General features: G+C 47.0%; 1 protein-coding gene across 3 annotated transcripts in view; it reads left to right on the top strand.

Annotated features, from left to right (window-relative positions):
- Positions 1-20,913, top strand: part of EIF4G3 (eukaryotic translation initiation factor 4 gamma 3) — a 437,959-nt gene that overhangs the window by 392,268 nt on the left and 24,778 nt on the right. For all 3 annotated transcript variants that reach the window (XM_065421392.1, XM_065421390.1, XM_065421391.1), the window contains 5 exons: positions 1,515-1,629; positions 3,530-3,753; positions 15,007-15,122; positions 17,707-17,879; positions 20,464-20,589. In XM_065421392.1, the coding sequence (XP_065277464.1) occupies positions 1,515-1,629; positions 3,530-3,753; positions 15,007-15,122; positions 17,707-17,879; positions 20,464-20,589 (754 nt within the window). The remainder of the gene's footprint in view (positions 1-1,514; positions 1,630-3,529; positions 3,754-15,006; positions 15,123-17,706; positions 17,880-20,463; positions 20,590-20,913) is intronic.

The raw sequence follows: 20,913 nt of genomic DNA, 5'->3' as shown, positions 1-20,913 counted from the left end.
TTCGAATAAGGACTCCTTCGAAAAGAAGGTCTCCCCACTTCCAGTTCGAGCCTGTCTCACCTAGTGGGAAAAGAGGAACAACATGTGTAGGGATCCCTTTTGCTCACTCTCCTTCCACAATGACACTCATTCCTGATGCATTTCTCCTGACTTGGGGAGTACACCTGGATGACCACATAGCCCAAGGCTCATGGACCCCACAAGAGTCCACATTTCACATTAACCTGCTATAGCTACGTTTGTCTGCGAGGTTTGTCCTATCCATCAGCTGTTCCACTGGAGTACATATCAGGTCAGACAGCATGTCCACTGTTTATTATATAAACAAGCAAGGTGGAGCAAGGTCCACACCACTATCCACGGAAGTGGTACAGCTATGAAACTGATGCACCCAGCTCAGCATCACTCTCTCCACAGTACATCTTCTAGGAGTTACGAATTCCCTGGCAGATAGGCTCAGCCTCTTTGACGCCCAAGACAAGAAATGCCAAGTTTATTGCTTTTGCAACAGCCACAGTCTGGACTCCACACAGGTTGCCTTCCTATTCCCATGGTCAGAACCATTAATGTATACCTTCCCTCCCATTCCCCTCAGACCATGTGTTCTCCAGAAAATACAGAGTGATGGTAATTCTAATAGCACCATGGTAGCTGGTGGCCCCATCTGTTTTGGTTTACTGCAGTGACCCTGCAGATGACCACCTACAGATGCATTCACCTGCAATCGTTTACCACATTACTCTCTCAAAATTGGGGGCAACACCAACCATCCCATCTCACCTTTCTTCCAGCTCACAGCCTGGGTTTTGGTAGGGCAACAGGCTCAGAGTGAACTTGCTCAAAAGAGGTGCAATCCATCTTGCTTAATAGTATTCTTTCTGTGTTTACTGCTTTGCAGTTGCGTGGGTAGAAGGCAGCAGGACAAAGAAGATTACTTACATTATAGTAACTGGAGTTCTTTAAGATGTGTACGAGTATTCGCTATGTGTTGAGTATTCACTGTGGGTGAATATATATATATATATATATTCTGTCTGAATAGGCTCAGGTGCATTTAATTATCACCCAGCTGATAGTGCCTCCTTGATCTGCCTCTGAACTCTGGCTGAGAATTAACCCTCAAAACTCTTAGCAGTTCTCTGGTTTTCCAGAGTTTCCATCCAGGAATGCTAATGGAGTGGAATGCAGGATACACCCTATGGATCCCAATAGATCTGTGCACCCCACCTTATCCAGTAAATAAAGCATTATGATAATCCAGCCAAGAAAGAGAATCAGGCATGCATTCAATGTTAGGAGTCAGAAAAAATCATTAAGTTAGGAATCAGCCCTGCATGCCATGATAATAATGAAAAGCAAGAATAAAATGGAGTCAAGCCAGCCCTTTTCCACAGGTTTTCCATACTATCAACTCTGGAGTAATGGAAGATTGTTTAAATTATTTTGTGGCACTGTTTCCTTAATAATCCAATGTTATCACTGTTCCCTACATCTTCTTTTGCAATCTCTTGCAGAGTCCTTACGACCAAGTGCCACTAGTTTGAACAGATTTTCTGCACTGCAGCTCCCAGTGTCGTCTGTGTCTTCTTCTGTATCTTCAGAGTTAGACTCTCGCAGGGCCTTAACTAGGTAAGATTCAGTCAGCCAATAGTATTTGTCATTCCAATATTTATGCATCCTAACATTTATTTGCTACTTTTATTGCCACCGCACATAGAGAAAAGGTGGTCATTGAGCTGTCTCTCAGTGATGCCCAGGTCTTTTTTCCTGAGTGGTTACAATTAATTTAGAACCATCTATATGTATCATTTGTTCCAAAGGTCACACTTTATGTTAAGGGTGCATTTATAAATACAGGGAAAGCTGTGTTCTCCAGCATTTTACAAACTGGAAAGCTCTATAAACCAGCATTTCGAGACGCGGTGCGGGGCGCGGGCTCTGGGAGGGAGTTTTGGTGTGGGAGGGGACTCGGGGTTGGGGTGTAGGAGGGGTTTCGGGGTGCCGGATCCTGGTGGCACTCACCTTGGGCGGCTCCCCGCAAGCAGCGACATGTCTGGAGAGGCGTGGCCAAGCAGCTCTGCATGCTACTTCCGCCCACAGGCACCGCCCCCGCAGCTCCCATTGGCCGCAGTCAGTGCTCCTAGGCGGAGGAATGGCCACAGGGACTCCGTGCGCTGCCCCTGCCCGAGCACTGGTTCTGCAGCTCCCATTGGCCGGGGACTGTGGCCAATGGGAGCTGAGGGGGTGGTGCTGGCGTGCAGAGGCAGCGTGCAGAGCCACCTGGCCACGCCTCCGCCTAGGAGCATTGATCTTGGCCAATCAGAGCTGCGGGGGTGGTGCCTGCAGGCGGAGGCAGCACGCAGAGCTGCCTGGCCGTGCCTCTCCAGACATGTCGCCACTTGTGGGGAGCCGCCCGAGGTGAGTGCTGCCCAGATCCGGCACCCTGAAACCCCTCCCACATCCCAACCCCCAGCCCTGAGCCCCCTCCTGTACTTGAACTTCCTCCCTCTTAGTTAACCAGAATTTTTGACTTACTGGCATCCCTCATCCCCCAATATGCCGGTTAACAAAGCTTTTACAATAGTTTATGAAGGGTTAATAGATTATTAAGATAGGTTTTTTAAATGGTTAATTTTTGTAGAAGGTTATAGAGTCCAGCACGTCTGTAGGTTGCTTACGTATAACACTTTCTACCATTATGTTTATAACTAGCTATAAAACATACTACTCATATCTGTAACGTGCATATAGCATTTATTAATTATTTATTAACTTATTATAAACTGTTTACCTTAATGTACCCTTAATGTAAAGTTGACCAATTATTCATTCCAATGTGCGTAACTTCACATTTGTCAACAATGAATTTCATCTGCCATCAGGCTGTCCATTCACCTAAGTCCCTCTGAAGTTCCCCACAGTCTTCTCTAATCTTGACTGTCGTAAATAATTTTGTCTGATCTGGGATTTTTCCACATCAATATAATCTTCCTTTTTCCAAATAATTAATAAAAATGTTAACATAATTCTTAGGACTTATCCGTGAGAAATCCCAGTGTTAGCATTTTGCTATTTTGAAATTATATTTCAATATATGTATAGGTAAAGAATATACCAGTCAGCCAACTTCACAGTGAAATGGTGCCATTACTTTAACATTAAAGTTCCCTTTATTTTAAACCTACAGAGGTGAGGTATATCCTCGGGGTGTTTTGTTTCAGATGTGCACTATGACACACATGCTCTCCCTCTCCCTCCCCTGTGTGCATGTATGTATGTATGCATTCATCACTTGGATCAAGCATCTGAGGGCCACACCACAGTTTTAAAGGTGAGGGGATCCACAGGCTGCATTTTGACCACAGTCTGTACAGTTGAACTGTATTAAAAATACCTTTCTGTAACCAATAGACTGTATAAGAGACAGCTACCCAGCAGTTTTTATAATGTTGTGGGAAATGTGTCCAGTGTTAATTTTTAGCAGTAAGAGGATAAGAGCCTTCCATGTGAATGTTTTTTCACTTTCTAGTCGTGGGAGCACAGGCAGAGAGAAGAATGACAAACCACTTCCATCTTCAGTCACCCGTCCAAACACCTTCCTGCGGGGTAGCAGCAATAAAGAGCTGCTGCTAGACAATCAGGCACAAGAAGAACAACGGCGAGAGATGCTAGAGACAGTGAAACAGCTAACAGGTGGCATGGATATGGAGAGAAACATCACAGAGACAGACAGGAACAAAGCCAAGGAAATAGGTGAGAGACTCCTCCATGAGTGCTGGGTAAGCACTTCTGGAGCTCATTAATACAGGGGAATGTGCAGAAATGTTTAAGGGAGAATTTATCAATATAAGTGACAGTTCTCTGTGTGTCATTGTGGATTTTTTCCCCACAGTAACTCACAGTAGAGTTTTTGTAGCTGAACCCCCTTTTCCAAAGGTTTATAACTCAGATGATTTACACATTTCTCTTCTTATTGTCATCTTTGCTCACCAACAGCCTTTTGGTTTCACATGAAGAAGAAACTGTATTTTTACTTAAGTGCTTGCTCATGTCCATTCCATGTAGGTGTGTGCCTGCACCATTGCCGGAGATTTTTCCCTTAGTGGTATCCCTTAGGCCAACTCTGGCGCCCTCTGGAGCCACACGCTTATGCACCAGTGTAAGGGGCACTGCCGTCCCCACACTCTCTCAGTTCCTTCTTACTGCCCATGACATTTCTTGGAACGACCCTTCTTGTTGCAGCAAGGCTTCTTCCCAGTGGTTTTTGGACTCCTTCTTGGTTCGTAGTTATCATAGTTATATAGTTTTGTGTATATAGTTTTTACAAGTAGTGGTAGTGTATATAGTTAGTTCCTATCGTTGAAAGACAACTTCGCCCCAAGGGCCCGGCATGCTTCAAGCCTTGTGCCGCCTGTGGTAAACCTATGTCCGTAAGTGACTCTCACTCCAGCTGCTTGAAGTGCTTGGGGAAAACCCACATGAGGAACAAGTGCCAGATCTGTTGGGACTTCAGACCCCTCACTAAAAAGGACAGAGACATCAGGCTGAAGACTCTCATCGAAGCTGTCCTCAGACCAGTCTCAGAACCAAGCCGCTCCGATTCAGCGCTGCATACTTGGGTGTCGGTGCGAAGCGCTCCCCCGTCACTGAGCTCTTCCCAGCACCGTTCACCAATTCTCTGGTACCAAGGAAGAAGCACAAGAAGCAGAACACCAACAGAGGGCGCTCACTGGTGCAGAAGAGAGATAAGCGAGGGGAAGAAAGCATAGTGAGACCCGTGCTGGGCCACTCTTCTGCTTCTGGGCTCATGTTGGCACCATCGACTCCGCCCATGGCTTTGAGTCCTGTGCAGGACCCTCTGCCGACACCAGAAAGCCACCATGGTGCCAGCGGTCTGACAATGTCATTGAGCCCAGAGGCTTTCCAGCTGGCTACGGACCTGCCAGTCCTGCCAACCCCAATGGGATGCCTGTCAGCTCCAGCATCTGGAAGCAGGAGGGAACAAGGAGCGTCAGGCGCCTTCCCGGCTCCAGGCCTCTCAGCTCCTTCTAGGGGCAAACCTTCCCTGATCCCAGCTTCCCGATCCCTCCCCCCCCCCCAGTGTCCCTGGTGGTATCTGCAACAAACAAAAAGGACAGGCAGGGCCAGTCGAGTGCTACCCTGAAACAAAAAGCTGCTAAGAGACTAGACCTGTTTGGAAGAAACTTTTATTAGACAGGTAGCCTTAACTACATACAGTAACTCCTGACTTAACGTTGTCCCGGTTAAGGTTGTTTCATTGTTACGTTGCTGATCTATTAGTGAACAAGCTCGTTTAAAGTTGCGCAGTGCTCCCTTATAACATCGTTTGGCAGTGGCCTGCTTTGTCTACTCCTTGCAGGATTCTCTGGAAGAACAGCCCCTCCTTGTGGGGATTAGAACCAGGAGGAACCGGCAGGCCCCCCCCCCCCATCAGCTCCCCTAAATTCCCTATAAGGTGTGTGGCTCAGCAGCTGCCCAGGTGGCCCTCCCCCCACTGCCATGCTGCTCCTGCCCTGCCCTCTGTCTTGGAGCTGCTCCCAGGAGCTTCCTGCTTGCTGGGGGAGAGGGGTGCTAATATCAGGATGTCCCCCCTGCTCCTGCCCCCCGCTCCGTATTCCCTCTCCACAAAGTGTAGGAGGGGGACAGGGCTCAGGGACAGAAAGGAGGGAGCTTGCTGGAAGCTGTTGTTTTCTGTCTGAACAGGCTGATCAGCTTAAAAGGGCAATGTACTTGAAGTGGGGTCAGCGTACTTAAAGGGGCAATGCACGTCTCTCTCTCACACTTGGAGAGTCAGCACCTTTGCAGCCGTGCATGTGCTGTCAGGAGGAGGGAGTGGTGCGCTCCAGCTGGATAGTGTGGGCTCATCATCATGTTCAGTTTTTGCAGGGAAGTGTTTGCAGCTACTGCCCTGCATCTATTGTGTTTCCTCCTTCTTGCCTCAGTCATAGATCATAGAATATCAGGGTTGGAAGGGACCTCAGGAGATCATCTAGTCCAACCCCCTGCTCAAAGCAGGGCCAATCCCCAGACAGATTTTTGCCCTTGACCCCTAAATGGCCCCCTCCAGGATTGAACTCACAACCCTGGGTTTAGTAGGCCAATGCTCAAACCACTGAGCTATCCCTCCCCTATGCTGCCCTCTAGAGTGTGAGGCTGCATTAACAGCGTTTTAACCCTTGAGGGCTCAGCCGAGTGCTAGTTCATCATTTAGCAGCAAGGCATTCCCTGGGAAATATTCCACCCTCTTACTCCACCACCTCAACCAAGCTTCACAATCATTCATTAAAATTGTTTAAAACTTATATTGTATATGTATAAAATGTTTTTTGTCTGGCGAAAAAAAAATTTCCCCAGAATCTAACCTCTTCTCTCCCCCCCCCCCCCCCCATTTACATTAATTCTTATGGGGAAATTGGATTTGCTTAACATTGTTTCGCATAAAGTCACATTTTTCAGGAACATAACTACAACATTAAGTGAAGAGTTACTGTATCTCCAACCAGTAAGCTTTGCTGGGGAGATATGATTTTAATCCGTGGGACTCCCTGACTAAATTCAAAGACTCCTTGCCCCAAGAGTCAAAGCAAGAGCTCAAAGCCCTCTTGGAAGATGTTAAGAATGTAGCCAGGACCTCTCCTGGCGACTCTGAACACTGCCGACTCGCCAGCCAGGACAATGGCCTCCAAGGTCACCACGAGGCACTGTTCTTGGTTCCAATTCTCCAGCCTTCCTCACAAGGTCCAACAATCCATCCAGGAACTCCTCTTTTAAGACTCCTCTCTTTTCTCAGTGCAGACGGACATAAGACTGCATGGCCTGAAGGACTCGAGGGCCACTGTGTGCTCCTTAGGCCTCTGCTCGTCAGCTTCCAGGAAGCACTTCAGGCCCCAGTAGCCTCCTCAGTTCTTAGGGCCTCCAAGACAGAAGCCCTACAAAAGAAAAGGGAGAGGTTATAAATGGCGCCAACCACTTCCGTCTACGTCAGCCTTCAAGTCGGGATCTCAGAGATACTCTGGCAGGCCCATGCAGGCCTTTTGAAGGTGCACCTGAGGGTGCTGTATCAGTCACCATTTCAGATTCACCTCCCTTTTTATTTTTGGACCATCTGTTACCCTTCAGCCTGGCATGGTCATTCATAACATCAGACCATTGGGTCCTGAGCACTTCCCTTCCACCCCCATCCCCTCCCTCCTCAGGGAACCTTTTCACAAGCAAATCCTCGTCTAGGAGGTGCAATCCCTCCTACGTATGTGGGCCATGGAGGAAGTTCCTCAAGACTTGAGAGGGAAGGGGTTTTACTCCCGGTATTTCCTAATCCCAAAGGACAAAGGGGGCCCTGCCCATCTTGGACCTGCATCGCCTCAACAGATATCTCAATAAACTAAGGTTTTCCATGGTCTCCCTGGCCTCCATCATTCCCTCCCTGGATCCAGGAGACTGATACACTGCCCAGGTCTTAAAGGACACATACTTTCACAGTTCTATCTTCCGTGGCCACATAAGATTTCTCAGGTTAGTAGTGGGTCAAAACAACTACCAATTGACTGCCCTCCCCTTTGGCCTATCGGAAGCCCCACCGTCAGAGCTCTGGGCCTGCTGATAAATGAGCAGAAGTCAACTCCTGTCCTTGTTCAGAGAATAGAATTTACTGGGACAGTGCTCAACTCTACCCAATTCCAGACCATGTCAGACCTGATATCCAAGGTCATGGCCCACCCAATCAGGACAGCTTGGATGTGCCTCAAGCTTCTGGGTCACATGGTGGCTTGTACTTATGTGGTTCAGCATGCAAGGCTGTGCCTCAGGCCCCTCCAGATGTGGCTAGCATCAGTTTACTCCCTGAGCAGACACCACTTGGACTCAGTGCTCATGGTCCCTCCCTGGTCCTTGCCTCCCTAAACTGGTGGAAAGACCCAAGATCAGTGATGATGAGGGTGCCCTTTGTTACCCCTAACCTTAATCTCAGACATGTCGGACCTAGGGTGGGGTGCCCACCTTAACAATGTCAGGAGTCAGGGCCTCTGGTCCCAAGAAGAATTCTCCCTGCACATAAACATCAGGTTGCTCAGGGAGGTATGCTTAACATGCCAAGTGTTCCTCCCACAGATCTCAGGTGATGTGGTGCAAGTCCTGACAGACAGTATTGCAGCCATGTTTTATATCAACAAGCAGGGCGGGGCTTGATCTTTGGCCTTGGGTCAGGAGGCCATCTGTCTGTGGGACTTCTGCGCGAAGCACTCCATCTCGAGACATCACATCTGCCAAGATCCAGGAATATATTGACGGAGCACCTCAGCAGATCCTTCTCCTCCCACCACGAGTGGTCCTTCACCCACAGATTACCAGATTCATCTTCCAAAGATGGGGGCCTCCCCAGGTGGACCTGTTCACCACCAGGCAGAAAAGGAAATGCCATCAGTTTTGTTTACTGTGCAGACACAACCCAGGCTCCCTTTCCAACACCTTCCTACCCTTGTGGATAAACCACCTCCTGTACACCTTTCCCCCAATCCTCTTGGTTCACAAGGTCCTCCTAAAAATCAAACAGGACAAGGCAAGAGTTATTCTGATAGCACCATCATGGCTGCGCCAGCATTGGTTCGGCATGCTCCTAGATCTCTCGGTGGCAGCTCCACTCTTGCTCCCACTCTGTCTGGACCTGGTTTCAGAAGACCACGGCCAGTTACTTCACTCAAATGTCACCTCACTGCATGAATGCTGCATGGCTGAACCCTAAAGAACAGGCCTGCTTGGAACAGGTTCAGCAGATCTTGCTCGGCAGTAGAAAGCCTTCCACCAGGCTTGCCTACTTGGCCAAGTGGAAGGGTTTCTTTTGTTGCTTCTGAATGTGCTCTCACTCCATCTCAATCTTCCCTTCAGTCTATCTTGGACTACTTGCTCCACCTAAAACAGCCGGCCTGGCCCTCTCATCTATTAAAGTGCATTTGGTAGCCATATCAGTCTTCCACACTCCAGTGAACAGCAGGTCAGTGTTCTCCAATGAGGTGACGGTCCGGTTTCTCAAGGGGCTGGGAAGACTCTGCCCTCAGATACACGAGCTGACCTCCCCAATGGGACTTAAACCTGGTTCTGTTGAAGCTCATGGGTCCCTCCTTCAAGCCGTTAGCATCATGCTCCCTGACATTTCTCTCCTGGAAGGTGACCTTCCTGGTGGCAATCACCTCGTCCAGAAGGGTCTCTGAGATCAAAGCCCTTATTTCAGTCCCACCTTACGCGGTGTTTTTCTGCAAGGACAAGGTCCAACTGCACCCCCATCAGGCCTTCCTACCAAAGGTGGTGTCACAATTCCATAACAACCAGGTCATTTTCCTAACAGTCTTCTTCCTGAAACCTCACAAAAACTCTGAGGAACGACAGCTTCATTGTTAGACGTTAGGCTGGCCCTCGCCTTTTATACTGAGAGGACTAAACCCACAAATTCACGCAACTCTTCATCAACCCAAAGGATCTCGTCCTGGATAACTGCCTGTATTCGAGCTTTCTATGAGCAGGCAAATATCCCGTCTCCGGCCATCTTAGCCGCTCATTCTACAAGAGCCCAGGCTTCGTCAGCAGCATTCCTCGCACAGGTCCCAATCCAGAACATCTGTAGAGCCGCAACCTGGCCGCTGGTGCATACCTTCATGTCTCACTACACCATCACCCAAGAGGCCTGAGATTATACCAGTTTCAGAAGAGCAGTGTTGTAGTCAATATGTCCATTAACTCCAAGCCCACTTCCTTGAGTCACCTAACATGGAATGGACATGAGCAAGCACTCAAAGAAAAAATGGTTACTAACCTTTTGTAACTGTTGTTCTTCGAGTTGTGTTGCTCATGTCCATTCCATGACCCACCCTCCTACCCCTCTGTCAGAGTTAACCAGCAAGGAACTGAGAGGATGCGGAGTCGGTGGCACCCCTCATATCAGTGCATAAGCACGTGGCTCCAGAGAGTGCTAGAGTCGTTCCAATGGACCTCACTGAGGGAAAAATCTCCAGCAACAGTACATGTGGCATGCACACACCTAACATGGAATGGACATGAGCAACACATCTCAAAGAACAACTGTTACGAAAGGTTAGTAACCATTTTATATGTCTGCAAAGTAACTGGGACCCAATTATCTGTATAATTGCCTTTTCCACCTACATCCTATTGCTCTTGCTGTCAATTCATAGAATCATAGAATATCAGGGTTGGAAAGGACCTCAGGAGGTCATCTAGTCCAACCCACTGCTCAAAGCAGGACTGTAAAAGGTTTGTGCCGGGGCTCGACCCTTCTGGGCAGGAGGGGAGCCACACCGACTCACTACTCATGGAACAAACAACCAGTTAGTTCAGGACTCAGGCCCTCTGGTGCAGGGGCTGAGCAAACAACAGATAGTTCAGGGCTCAGACCCTCTGGTGCAGGGGCTGAGCAACCAACAGATAGTCCAGGGCTCAGGCCCTCTGGTGCAGGGGCTGAACAAACAACAGTTCAGGAGCCCAGGCCCTCTGGTGCAGGGGCTGGGCAAACAAACAGTTCAGGAGCCCAGGCCCTCTGGTGCAGGGGCTGGGCAAACAAACAGTTCAGGGGGCTCAGGCCCTTTGGTGCAGGGGCTGGGCAAACAAACAGTTCAGGGGGCTCAGGCCCTTTGGTGCAAGGGCCGAGCACCAATCAGGTAAGGCAGGCCCCGGCCCTGGATCAGGGCGGGGCACAAACAGTCACAGCTCAGGCCCTTGGATGCAAGGGCTGAGCAGACAATCAGTCAAGGAAGGCCCAGGCCCTGGATCAGGGCGGGCACAAACAGTCACCGCTCAGGCCCTTTGGGACAGGGCTGAGCGAGCAACAGTTAGGTAGCTCAGGCCCTCGGGTGCAGTGGCTGAGCAAACACAGTTCGGGAGCTCAGGCCCCCTTGTGCAGGGGCTGAGCAACAATCAGTTGGGGTAAGCCCTGGCTCCTACACCGGAGCGTTGGGTGAGGGGGAAACCTGCCACCCGTGAGCAGGGGTGGCAGGGGGGAACGCAGGCTCTCCCACTCCACTGCGTTCCAGCCCGGGGCCCTAGCAGCGGTTACTGCCGCTGCTGGTCAGTGGGGTATCCTGACCAAAACACACTGACATTGGCTCACATGAGTCTGCAGCCTGACCGGGGTCAGCTACCCCCGGGCTACTTCCAGGATCCCCCTCAGGGCCTACCTCGTCCGTGGCACCGGGCCCGGTCCAGTCCACCAGCATGGGCTCCTCTCGGCCGGGGCTTGGTGGCAGGTCCGGCAGCTCCGTGGGGAAATCCGGCCAATTGCATTCGGGCGGCTCCTCCGGGTAACAGCAGGGGTGGAGGGGCTCTGATGCGGTCTCGCCTTCGGGGTTGGTGTGGGGGAGTTCCAAGGGCTCCTCCCAGCGACAGGAGCGGACGGGCTCCGGGGCTCCTCCTCGTAGTGGGCCCGGGGTAGCTCCGGCCAGTTAGGGCAATGGCCTCGGGCCTCGGAGGTCTCCCGGCCAGGAGCTCCCGGCCGCACGTCTGCTCCCGGCGGTGGCTGGGCCCTGACTGAGCTCCGGCGGCCGGCCTTTATACTTCCTGTCCCGCCCCTTGACTTCCGGGGGGCGGGAACAGGCGGCGGTGGCTCCGCCCACTCGGGTGCCTGCAAGGGTGCTCCCTCTTCTGGGCAGGAGGGGAGCCACACCGACTCACTACAAGGACCAATCCCCAACTAAATCATCCCAGCCAGGGCTTTGTCAAACCTGACCTTAAAAACCTCTAAGGAAGGAGATTCCACCACCTCCCTAGGTAACCCATTCCAGTGCTTCACCACCCTCCTAGGGAAAAAGTTTTTCCTAATATCCAACCTAAACCTCCCCCACTGCAACCTGAGACAATTACTCCTTATTCTGTCATCTGCTACCACTGAGAACAGTCTAGATCCATCCTCTTTGGACCCCCCTTTCAGGTAGTTGAAAGCAGCTATCAAATCCCCCTTCATTCTTCTCTTCTGCAGACTAAACAATCCCAGTTCCCTCAGCCTCTCCTCATAAGTCATGTGTTCCAGCCCCCTAATCATTTTTGTTGCCCTCCGCTGGACTCTTTCCAATTTTTCCACATCCTTCTTATAATGTGGGGTCCAAAACTGGACACAGTACTCCAGATGAGGCCTCACCAATGTCGAATAGAGGGGAATGATCATGTCTCTCGATCTGCTGGCTCTGCCCCTACTTATACAGCCCAAAATGCCGTTAGCCTTCTTGGCAACAAGGGCACACTGTTGACTCATATCTAGCTTCTTGTCCACTGTAACCCCCAGGTCCTTTTTTGCAGAACTGCTGCCTAGACATTCAGTCCCTAGTCTGTAGCAGTGCATGGGATTCTTCCGTCCTAAGTGCAGGACTCTGCACTTGTCCTTGTTGAACCTCATCAGATTTCTTTTGGCCCAATCCTCTAATTTGTCTAGGTCCCTCTGTATCTTCTCCCTACCCTGCAGCGTATCTACCACTCCTCCCAGTTTAGTGTCATATGCAAACTTGCTGAGGGTGCAGTCCACGCCATCCTCCAGATCATTAATGAAGATATTGTACAAAACCGGCCCCAGGACCGACCCTTGGGACACTCCGCTTGATACCGGCTGCCAACTAGACATGGAGCCATTGATCACTATCCATTGAGCCCGACGATCTAGCCAGCTTTCTATCCACCTTATAGTCCAGGACCAGTGGAAGATATATTCTCAGTTCTGACCTCATGTATCTGGAGCCTGTTGCCTGGGATGGTTGGTCAGAGCCCAAGCCTGATGAGGTTTGGGCACAGTGTAAGAGTCATCAGGATGTGGTCATTTTAGAAAGATCTGTTTTTGTTGGATATTGTGTTTGTGCTAATTTTTGTAAGGTGCCACGTTAATGGACACAACTAAGGAATAAAAATGGGGCTGAGTCCTGCTTGTCCATTCACCACCTTGCTATCTTCGTACCTTCTCAACAGTTGAGACTAGCCAAGATGCTTCTGTTAATGGTCCCAGGATGGAATGCTGGGCATAGCATTTTCAGTGGAAGGCCTTTCACTCTCAAACTTTATCTGCTTGGGCCAGAACCTATGAACTTCAGCTTCTCAAGAGGTGCTATGCACCCTCATGTCCCACTGACTTCAGTTGTGTGTGTGTACTCTCAGGATCCGGTACGACTAAATCCCTGGTTAGTCATGTTCTGTCTATTTTAGATGCTTTTTAGGCTCTTCCCACCATGATGTCTAAGCACCAGTATTGTTTGTCTCTTTAGGCTGTGTCTACACTTTAACATTTCCCAGTGGTGGGAAATCTAGTGTAGACAACGTGCAATGTCTTTACCACTGTGCCACCTAACCTTGCTCAGAGCAAGTCATGATGCCACAATAGTAGAAACATTGGTGGCTATTGACACCTTGTCTGTGCTCGAGGCCCACTGTTCCCTCCATTGGAGCTGAGCCAGTAGTGGCACAATACTGGGGAAATTTAAGAAAAGGGTCCATGTGTATAAAGCTTTGGATTGTGAGCCTTTTGGGGTAGGGACAGTGCCTAGCATGTCCTGAATGCTACTGCAATACAAATACTAAATAACAGTCATAACTTGCAGAGCACAGTGCGAGCCCCTCTGTGTATTCAGGCTTTTCTCTGAAGTGAGTTTGAGGGAGGCAAGTCCAGACCCGGAGGATTGCCTGGGGAGAGAGTCTTTGGGGGTTTGCTTTCTACTGTGGATTTTGGAATTAGGGAGTGTGACAAAGTTCCTCCTCTGCCTTGGTGGGTCCTGCGCTTATTGGCGGATTTGCTCGCCTCAGAGATTCACGGCAGCCCTCAGTTTGGCCACTTTTGCTAGCGGCTCAAACCTGCTGTTCACTCAGCTAACCTCATCACTGGCCAGCATGGGGAAAGGGAGGAGAACAATCCCCGCAGTCTCTGCTGACCCACGTAGTGGGTCGGGGGATAGGCCAGGGACCTTCCCCTCTGGTGGGACCCACAGTCCAGGTCACCTCCTCTTGTCTTAAACAGGGAGTTGAGGCGGATGGGGGGAACCCGGGCCCGCCCTCTACTCTGGGTTCCAGCCCAGGGCCCTGTGGACTGCAGCTGTCTCTAGTGCCTCCTGTAACAGCTGCATGACAGCTACAACTCCCTGGGCTACTTCCCCATGGCCTCCTCCAAACACCTTCCTTATTCTCACCACTGGACCTTCCTCCTGGTGTCTGGTAACGCTTGTGCTCCTCAGTCCTACTCACTCTCAGCTTCTTGCACCTCTTGCTCCCAGCTCCTCACATGTGCCCCTCACTGACTGAAGTGAGGTCCTTTTTAAACCAGGTGCCCTGATTAGCCTGCCTGTCTTAATTGATTCTAGCAGCTTCTTAATTGGCTCCAGGTGTCCTCATTAGCCTGTCTGCCTTAATTGGTTCCAGCAAGTTCCTGATTGTTCTGGAACTGCCCCTATTACCTTACCCAGGGAAAAGGGACCTGCTTAACTTGGAGCTAATATATCTGCCTTCTATCACTCTCCTATAGCCATCTGGCCCGACCCTGTCACAGGAGATTGTCTTTGGTTTCTGACGTTCACAAGCAACGTGCTGTAAAATTGCAGTATTCAGTGAGAACTGCTGCCACAGCTCAAAAATTAATTATTTAATTTTTGTAAAGTGCTTTGAAGGTGTAAAATGCTACGACACTGCCAAGTATGCTAACTGAGAAAGGTGATTTGCAGACGTGGAGGGATCACAAGTTGAAAGACAAGCTAAATAAGAAATGATTTATGCCTGATGATCTGACTGACTCATGAGAAACTTGCAGAAAACAGAATCTAAGCTGTTTATTTTACCCCCACAGAGTCATGCTTCCAAATCAGCCTTCTTTCAGTCATCACAGTAGAGAGTGCCTATTAATTGTTCTGTTGGCTGAGAGAGGAGACGAGGGATTTTTTAAATACTTTATTAAAAATACTTTTTTTTGGAACTGAAGATGACCTCTTTATCCAGTGTCTGTTTTCTCTACCTTATTACCAGCCAAGCCAGAAACTCCCACAGCTCCAGTACAAGACAAATCTTCACTGTCAGAAGAGGAAATGGAGAGAAAGTGCAAATCCATCATTGATGAGTTCTTGCACATAAACGATTATAAGGTAAACAGAATGAAAACCTCACCTTCCAGAAAGCCATGGAACAGTGGGATCTTTAGCATTTTTTCCTTTCCAGGAACAGTGTCTTTTTAAACACCCTGTTCTTAGTTCTTTAACATAAACATGGGACCTATTGGAATTTGGATAGAAGGAATCGGTGCACAACTTTAGCACAGTTCACTGACTGTTCTGGTTCTTCCATTGCTAACGACAGAGGAAAAATAGTCTCCTTTGGGTATTGTAAGCAGAAAGTTTTAGATATGTCTGTCATGACCACTGAGTTATAATAGTATGTCAATGCTGGATATAGAAAGCTAGGGAAACTAGACAAAGGTTTAATTTACTTATAAGGAACCCGTTGTTCTGATCTCAAGGCAGATGAAATAATACAAATTGAACAAAGTACTCCAGAGTAGTTTTAGTAAATGTTGAGAATTATTGAGCAACTGTCATCACTCCATAGTTAAGGTTGCAACTGAGTTTCCATTGTAAGCTGGATTTTGGCCTCTCCTGTAAAATCCACAACAAGTATATTGTCCTCAAAATTGATAGGCTAGATCTGTAGCACAGGTAGAATTTTTCTGCAAAGTTTCAAGTGACTAGAATGAGGGGTTCCTGAATTGACACCCTGCAAATAGAGTCATTAAACACAGTTCCAAAATTCTTCTAAAATTTTGTAGCCCAAAAAAACAGGCAGGAGAGGTAAATCCTATTGTACAGGACTCTACTTGTCCAAAAGCTAGTTCCCAGGACAAATATTTGGCTTATTAAAGTCTGATTTCAAGAGTTAATAAAATTTGATTTAGTATTGTCACCAGGGAATATTTACTCTGAGGGTATGTCTACACTACCCGCCAGATCGGCAGGCAGAATGGATCCAGCGGGGATTGATTTATCGCATCTAGTCTAGATGCGATAAATCGACCCCACGAGCGCTCTCCCGTCGACTCCTGTACTCCAGCTCGGCGAAAGGCGCAGGCACAGTCGATGGGGGAGCGGCAGCAGCCGACTCACCGCAATAAAGACACCACGGTAAGTCGATCTAAGTTACGCAACTTCAGCTACGTGCATAACGTAGCTAAAGTCGACATACTTAGATCGATCCCCCCACCCCACCCCAGTGTAGACCAGGCCTGAATATCTTAGTATATGTTATCTGAGGACTGCTTACTTAAAATAAAAAAAATCTCCAGTCCATTTTTTTTTTTGAGTTATTCCTCCAAGTGTACACATTATAAGGCATTTTAGTTTCTATGGTCACTGATACAATGAAACAGTTTGTTCTGGCTGGCTATAGGAGTATGCTTTTTCTGATTTTCTCAGGATATTTCTACAGAGGCAGAGTTAAAGTAGTTTGGGTGCTTGTTTGAGAAGTGCATTTCCTAAGGGTTAAACATTTGAGGTTGGTTATTATGGGTTTTGTTTTATGATTTTTAGCTCTAACATTCTTGAAATGTAATAGGCACTCCAACCACTGGTATGTGCCTACAACCTTAACTTCACCTTAACAGAGTTTTGATGTGGCACATATCAGTAGAAACACCCTGGTTCTTCATGTGTTTAACCACGGCGTTTACTTTGTAATCAGATTAAAACTGTGATTTAGCTTTGTGGCATCCTCTAGTGACAGCTGGGATGTACAGCCAAGGACTCAGCAGTCAATTGTAAAAACCCGTAGTCACATTATCCTTGTTTCTATCAGGCACTAACATACACCTGATTTAAAACTATGGCCTCAACATGGAGTCTGGGACTACCTTAGACCCTGTGACCTATGGAAAATAGCCACCTAGAAAGTCCAGACATTCATCTGGGGCTACCAATGCCTGACAACAGAGGGTATGATCCAAGATAAAGGGCATTTAAATGTATTGAGTCATAAAGAGCCCACTGAAGTCTACTGTAGTTGACTTAAACATTCAGCTGAAGAGCTTCTTTTCTGATGATAGTGCAGATATTAGAAGTATGGTATTACTGTATTTCTCTCTGACTGTTCTTCAGAGTATTATACTTGTGTATTTTATAAAGTGTGGGTACCAGAATGTATGTAGAGGAAATGTTGCATTTGCTAAATATGATTAATATATTTTCTGCTTCATTACATGGCGTCTTTTCATAACATAGGAATTGCCACACCAGGTTGGACCAGAATTCCATCTAGTCGAGTATCCTCTCACTGAGATGGAACAATGTTTTAGAGAACAATAATAGAATACCCTGACCATAGAAGAATTTTCTTCCTAGCACCTGTCAGTTATCAGCTAGCATATTCCCTGAAGCATGAGTATTTAAAAATTCTATTAACTGTAACTGTGGTCACTCTGATCTGTATAAATAGCTAATACTTTTTTTTTTTTTTTTACCCATATTGAGTTTTCTGCCTCAGGGATGTCTTGAAGCAATGTTAATTATGTACCCTCACCTTTCAGTTTCCCTGAATGACAGAAGTGTATCAAAATAATCTGTTGACTTCAGCCAAAAGTACTAAGTGTCGTGGACTATGTTTTAGTAAAGAACATTCTCCTGCCTTGCATGTCTTGATTTTTCCCAGAATTCAGATAAATGATCCTCTATGTTGTTTGAACAGGAAGCAATGCAATGTGTGGAGGAATTGAATGCACAGAGTCTGCTGCCCATTTTTGTGCGAGTCGCAGTGGAGTCTACTCTCGAGAGGAGTCAGATCACCAGGGATCACATGGGCCAGTTACTATATCAGTTGGTGCAGTCAGAAAAGCTAAGCAAACAGGACTTCTTCAAGGGGTTGGTATTCTGCCATATGAACACTTTAATTAGATCTCTTAATTTCTTTTTGTGTTAATTTCAAAAACATACTCCTTGTGTTGGGGGATACCCCCTTCCCAGCTTCCTGTGAGAGCAACAGTATCCTACAAGTATCCTTTCTGAAAGAGGATTTATGTTTGCCCATTGAGGAGGCTCGTATAACTGGGGTAAGGGGTGTGTTAAATCAATATTTGAGTGAAATTAATGTTTGCGAAAGGTGCCATATTGGCAGCTCTTTAAACTAAAGTCCTCCATCTATCCCCAGAATGGGGATCGTTCTTGCAATGACAAGACAGGCTTCACTCATGCAGCACCCGCTGCCAGTGACTCAGCTCTGATTTATGGGGACCAACTCTGGAGATAAGGGTAGTATGGTGCCAAATGCAGTTATGCTGCTGGTTATGTGCACACCTGTCCTCTAGGAATTGAAGATAGACCACCTCATTGGTCACTGAACAGGTGTTAGATTGTCATATGGTAACTGCATCCAGACCACACTGACCTAGCCTAGATTTGAATCTGTTGCACAAAAGTAAAACGAACCACGTATCCCAATAAGAGTCCCTTAAGCCAGCCAGTACACCCCAGGGATCATAATGCAATGATTAAACCAGGAATAACTAAGAAAGTAATGCTCTAACTATGACAGAAGAAATTAATGTTTTCACATATTAAATTTTAGTGTCTGTAGCCACTTCATGGTGCTTTTATTTGAAAGGTTGCCATATCCCTGGCTGGGATGATTTAGTTGGGAATTGGTCCTGCTTTGAGCAGGGGGTTGGACTAGATGACCTCCTGAGGTCCCTTCCAACTCTGATATTCTATGATTCTATGATATCACACTGCTATTGACTGCTTAGTGATGACAGTGTCAGCAAGTCCATCACTGACAGTGAGTTTTGACATGGAAAAAATCTAAAAGCTGATGCAGAAGGATTACATAACCTGGGTTTATCAATAGACTTGGAAGGCCCTTTTGTGTCTATGACTAGTGGAGGCCAGATAGATCATAGAGTAGAAATATTTGGTCTCCAAGTATAATGTTTGGTAAGTACACCTTCCAAGTAAATGGCTGTCTGCTGGACAAGATGAACATTCACTTTGGAAACACATACTGTCACCAAAACACAAAGCTAACATAATAGGCTTTATGATACTTAGTTAAAATCTGTTGTTCCATGTAAGCTAGGATAAGAAATACTTATACAAGGGTTTAAATTGTGTGTGTGTGTGCGCGTGCGTGCCCATGCAGTGACTTACAGATTCAGGATTATTCACACTGAGTCTGGTCTTCAGACCAGAAGAAGAGCTGTGTATCTTGAAAGCTTGTCTCTTTCACCAACAGATGTTAGTCCAGTAAAAGGTATTACCTCACCCACCCTGTCTCTCTAATATCCTGGGACCAACACAGCTACCACAACACTGTAAACTACAATTTATCACACTTCACTTGATATTGATAATGAGTTACGGTGCCCAAAAAAGTGGACTGTTGGTGAAGTATTAGGATGTGTGGTATTCCTGTGGGGGACAGGAGGGCGAGAAACCAAACGAATGCACTAGAGATAACTGAATGAGGGTGGAGAGCCATGACATTCAGTGGACATACAGCAAAATTGCTAAAGACTTGCTATACTGTTCACCCAAGACATGTTACCATGAGATTCAGGGCCATGGTCTGAGAAAAGATCATAGCACAAAATCTAAACTAAGCTCAACTCTAGTGAGAAGCTCTCTGCGTGACAGGAAATAAACAGCCAAATTACTGGCAAACCCATGATGAACCAGTACCAGAAGCCTTAATAAAGAAACAGGCATATGAGACAGCAGCTCCTCAAAAACCATCCCTGAAACCAGTGAACAAGAAAAAGAGAATTCATCAGAATCCATTTAAAATGGATACCAGAAGATTATTGAAGGTTCCTGGGAACCAATGAATCAGTGTGAATTTTCTGATAGAGAAGCATTTATAATCCACCAGGTAAAAAGTGAGTGCCTGGTACCACTGATTAAACATGAAGCTGGTTCACTGATAATTTGTCATTGTGCTTTTGGAAGGCCACATTCCGGTTTATTGACTATTTTCTTGTGTTATGTTTTAGACACTTGATTGATCACACCAGACTTAATCAAACATTGTTCCGTTGAAAATCTTATACCATATTTTCTATGTCCTCCCACATGTAAAATTCTGTTTTTTAGAGGTTTTGTATTTAAAAAAGAAAATGCTTTTTATCCTTACAGATGTCAGGACTGTTAATCAGTGTCTCATTATTGGGTAATGGGAGTTTTAAAAATTGTTTTCCTGTATGTTTTGACTACCACCTTCCATGGCACTCCAGTTACATGGAGGGAGTTTCCTTTTGCACATACTTCCAGTGCTTCAGCATTTCCAAGAGGTAATTATGCTACACAATAACCTGGAGAGGATTGGATGGCATACCATTGGGCTTTTTTAATATAAATCAAAAGTATATAATGCAGGGTGGATTTACTTGGCAGAAAAAAAATCACTGAGATTGGAATTGGATTTAATATTTGGATTTTCTCCTTTCTTTCAAAGGTTTTCAGACACCTTGGAGCTGGCAGATGATATGGCCATTGATATACCACATATTTGGTTGTATCTAGCTGAATTGGTGACCCCCATGTTAAAAGAAGGAGGAATCTCTATGAGAGAACTTATAATGTAAGCAATGCTATTTCTGTTCAGTGACCGTCATGCCTAAACTAGCCTGATTATGCTATGATATCTAAGCAGCATGACTTCTGTCGGTTGACTAGACAGGAATAATATGAGACTCAGATGTGAGAGTCAATGTGAGACCTTGTGAGAGGTGTTCCAGAAATCAAATTTGCATTAATGTGGAAGCTCTGATGGTGCAGGAGCTTGCTGTTGTGCAGTCTTCTTCTTCTTCTTTTTTTTTTTAAATGTTATCTACCAGTCCTCTTCAGTCCCAGTTTCTTTCTAACTGATTTAAAAACAACCTAAAGTTGTAGGACCAGAGTGACT

This window comes from Emys orbicularis, chromosome 22 (genome assembly GCF_028017835.1).
Source record: "Emys orbicularis isolate rEmyOrb1 chromosome 22, rEmyOrb1.hap1, whole genome shotgun sequence".
NCBI classification, from domain to species: domain Eukaryota; kingdom Metazoa; phylum Chordata; order Testudines; family Emydidae; genus Emys; species Emys orbicularis.
This window is presented reverse-complemented; position numbering and strand designations above follow the sequence as displayed.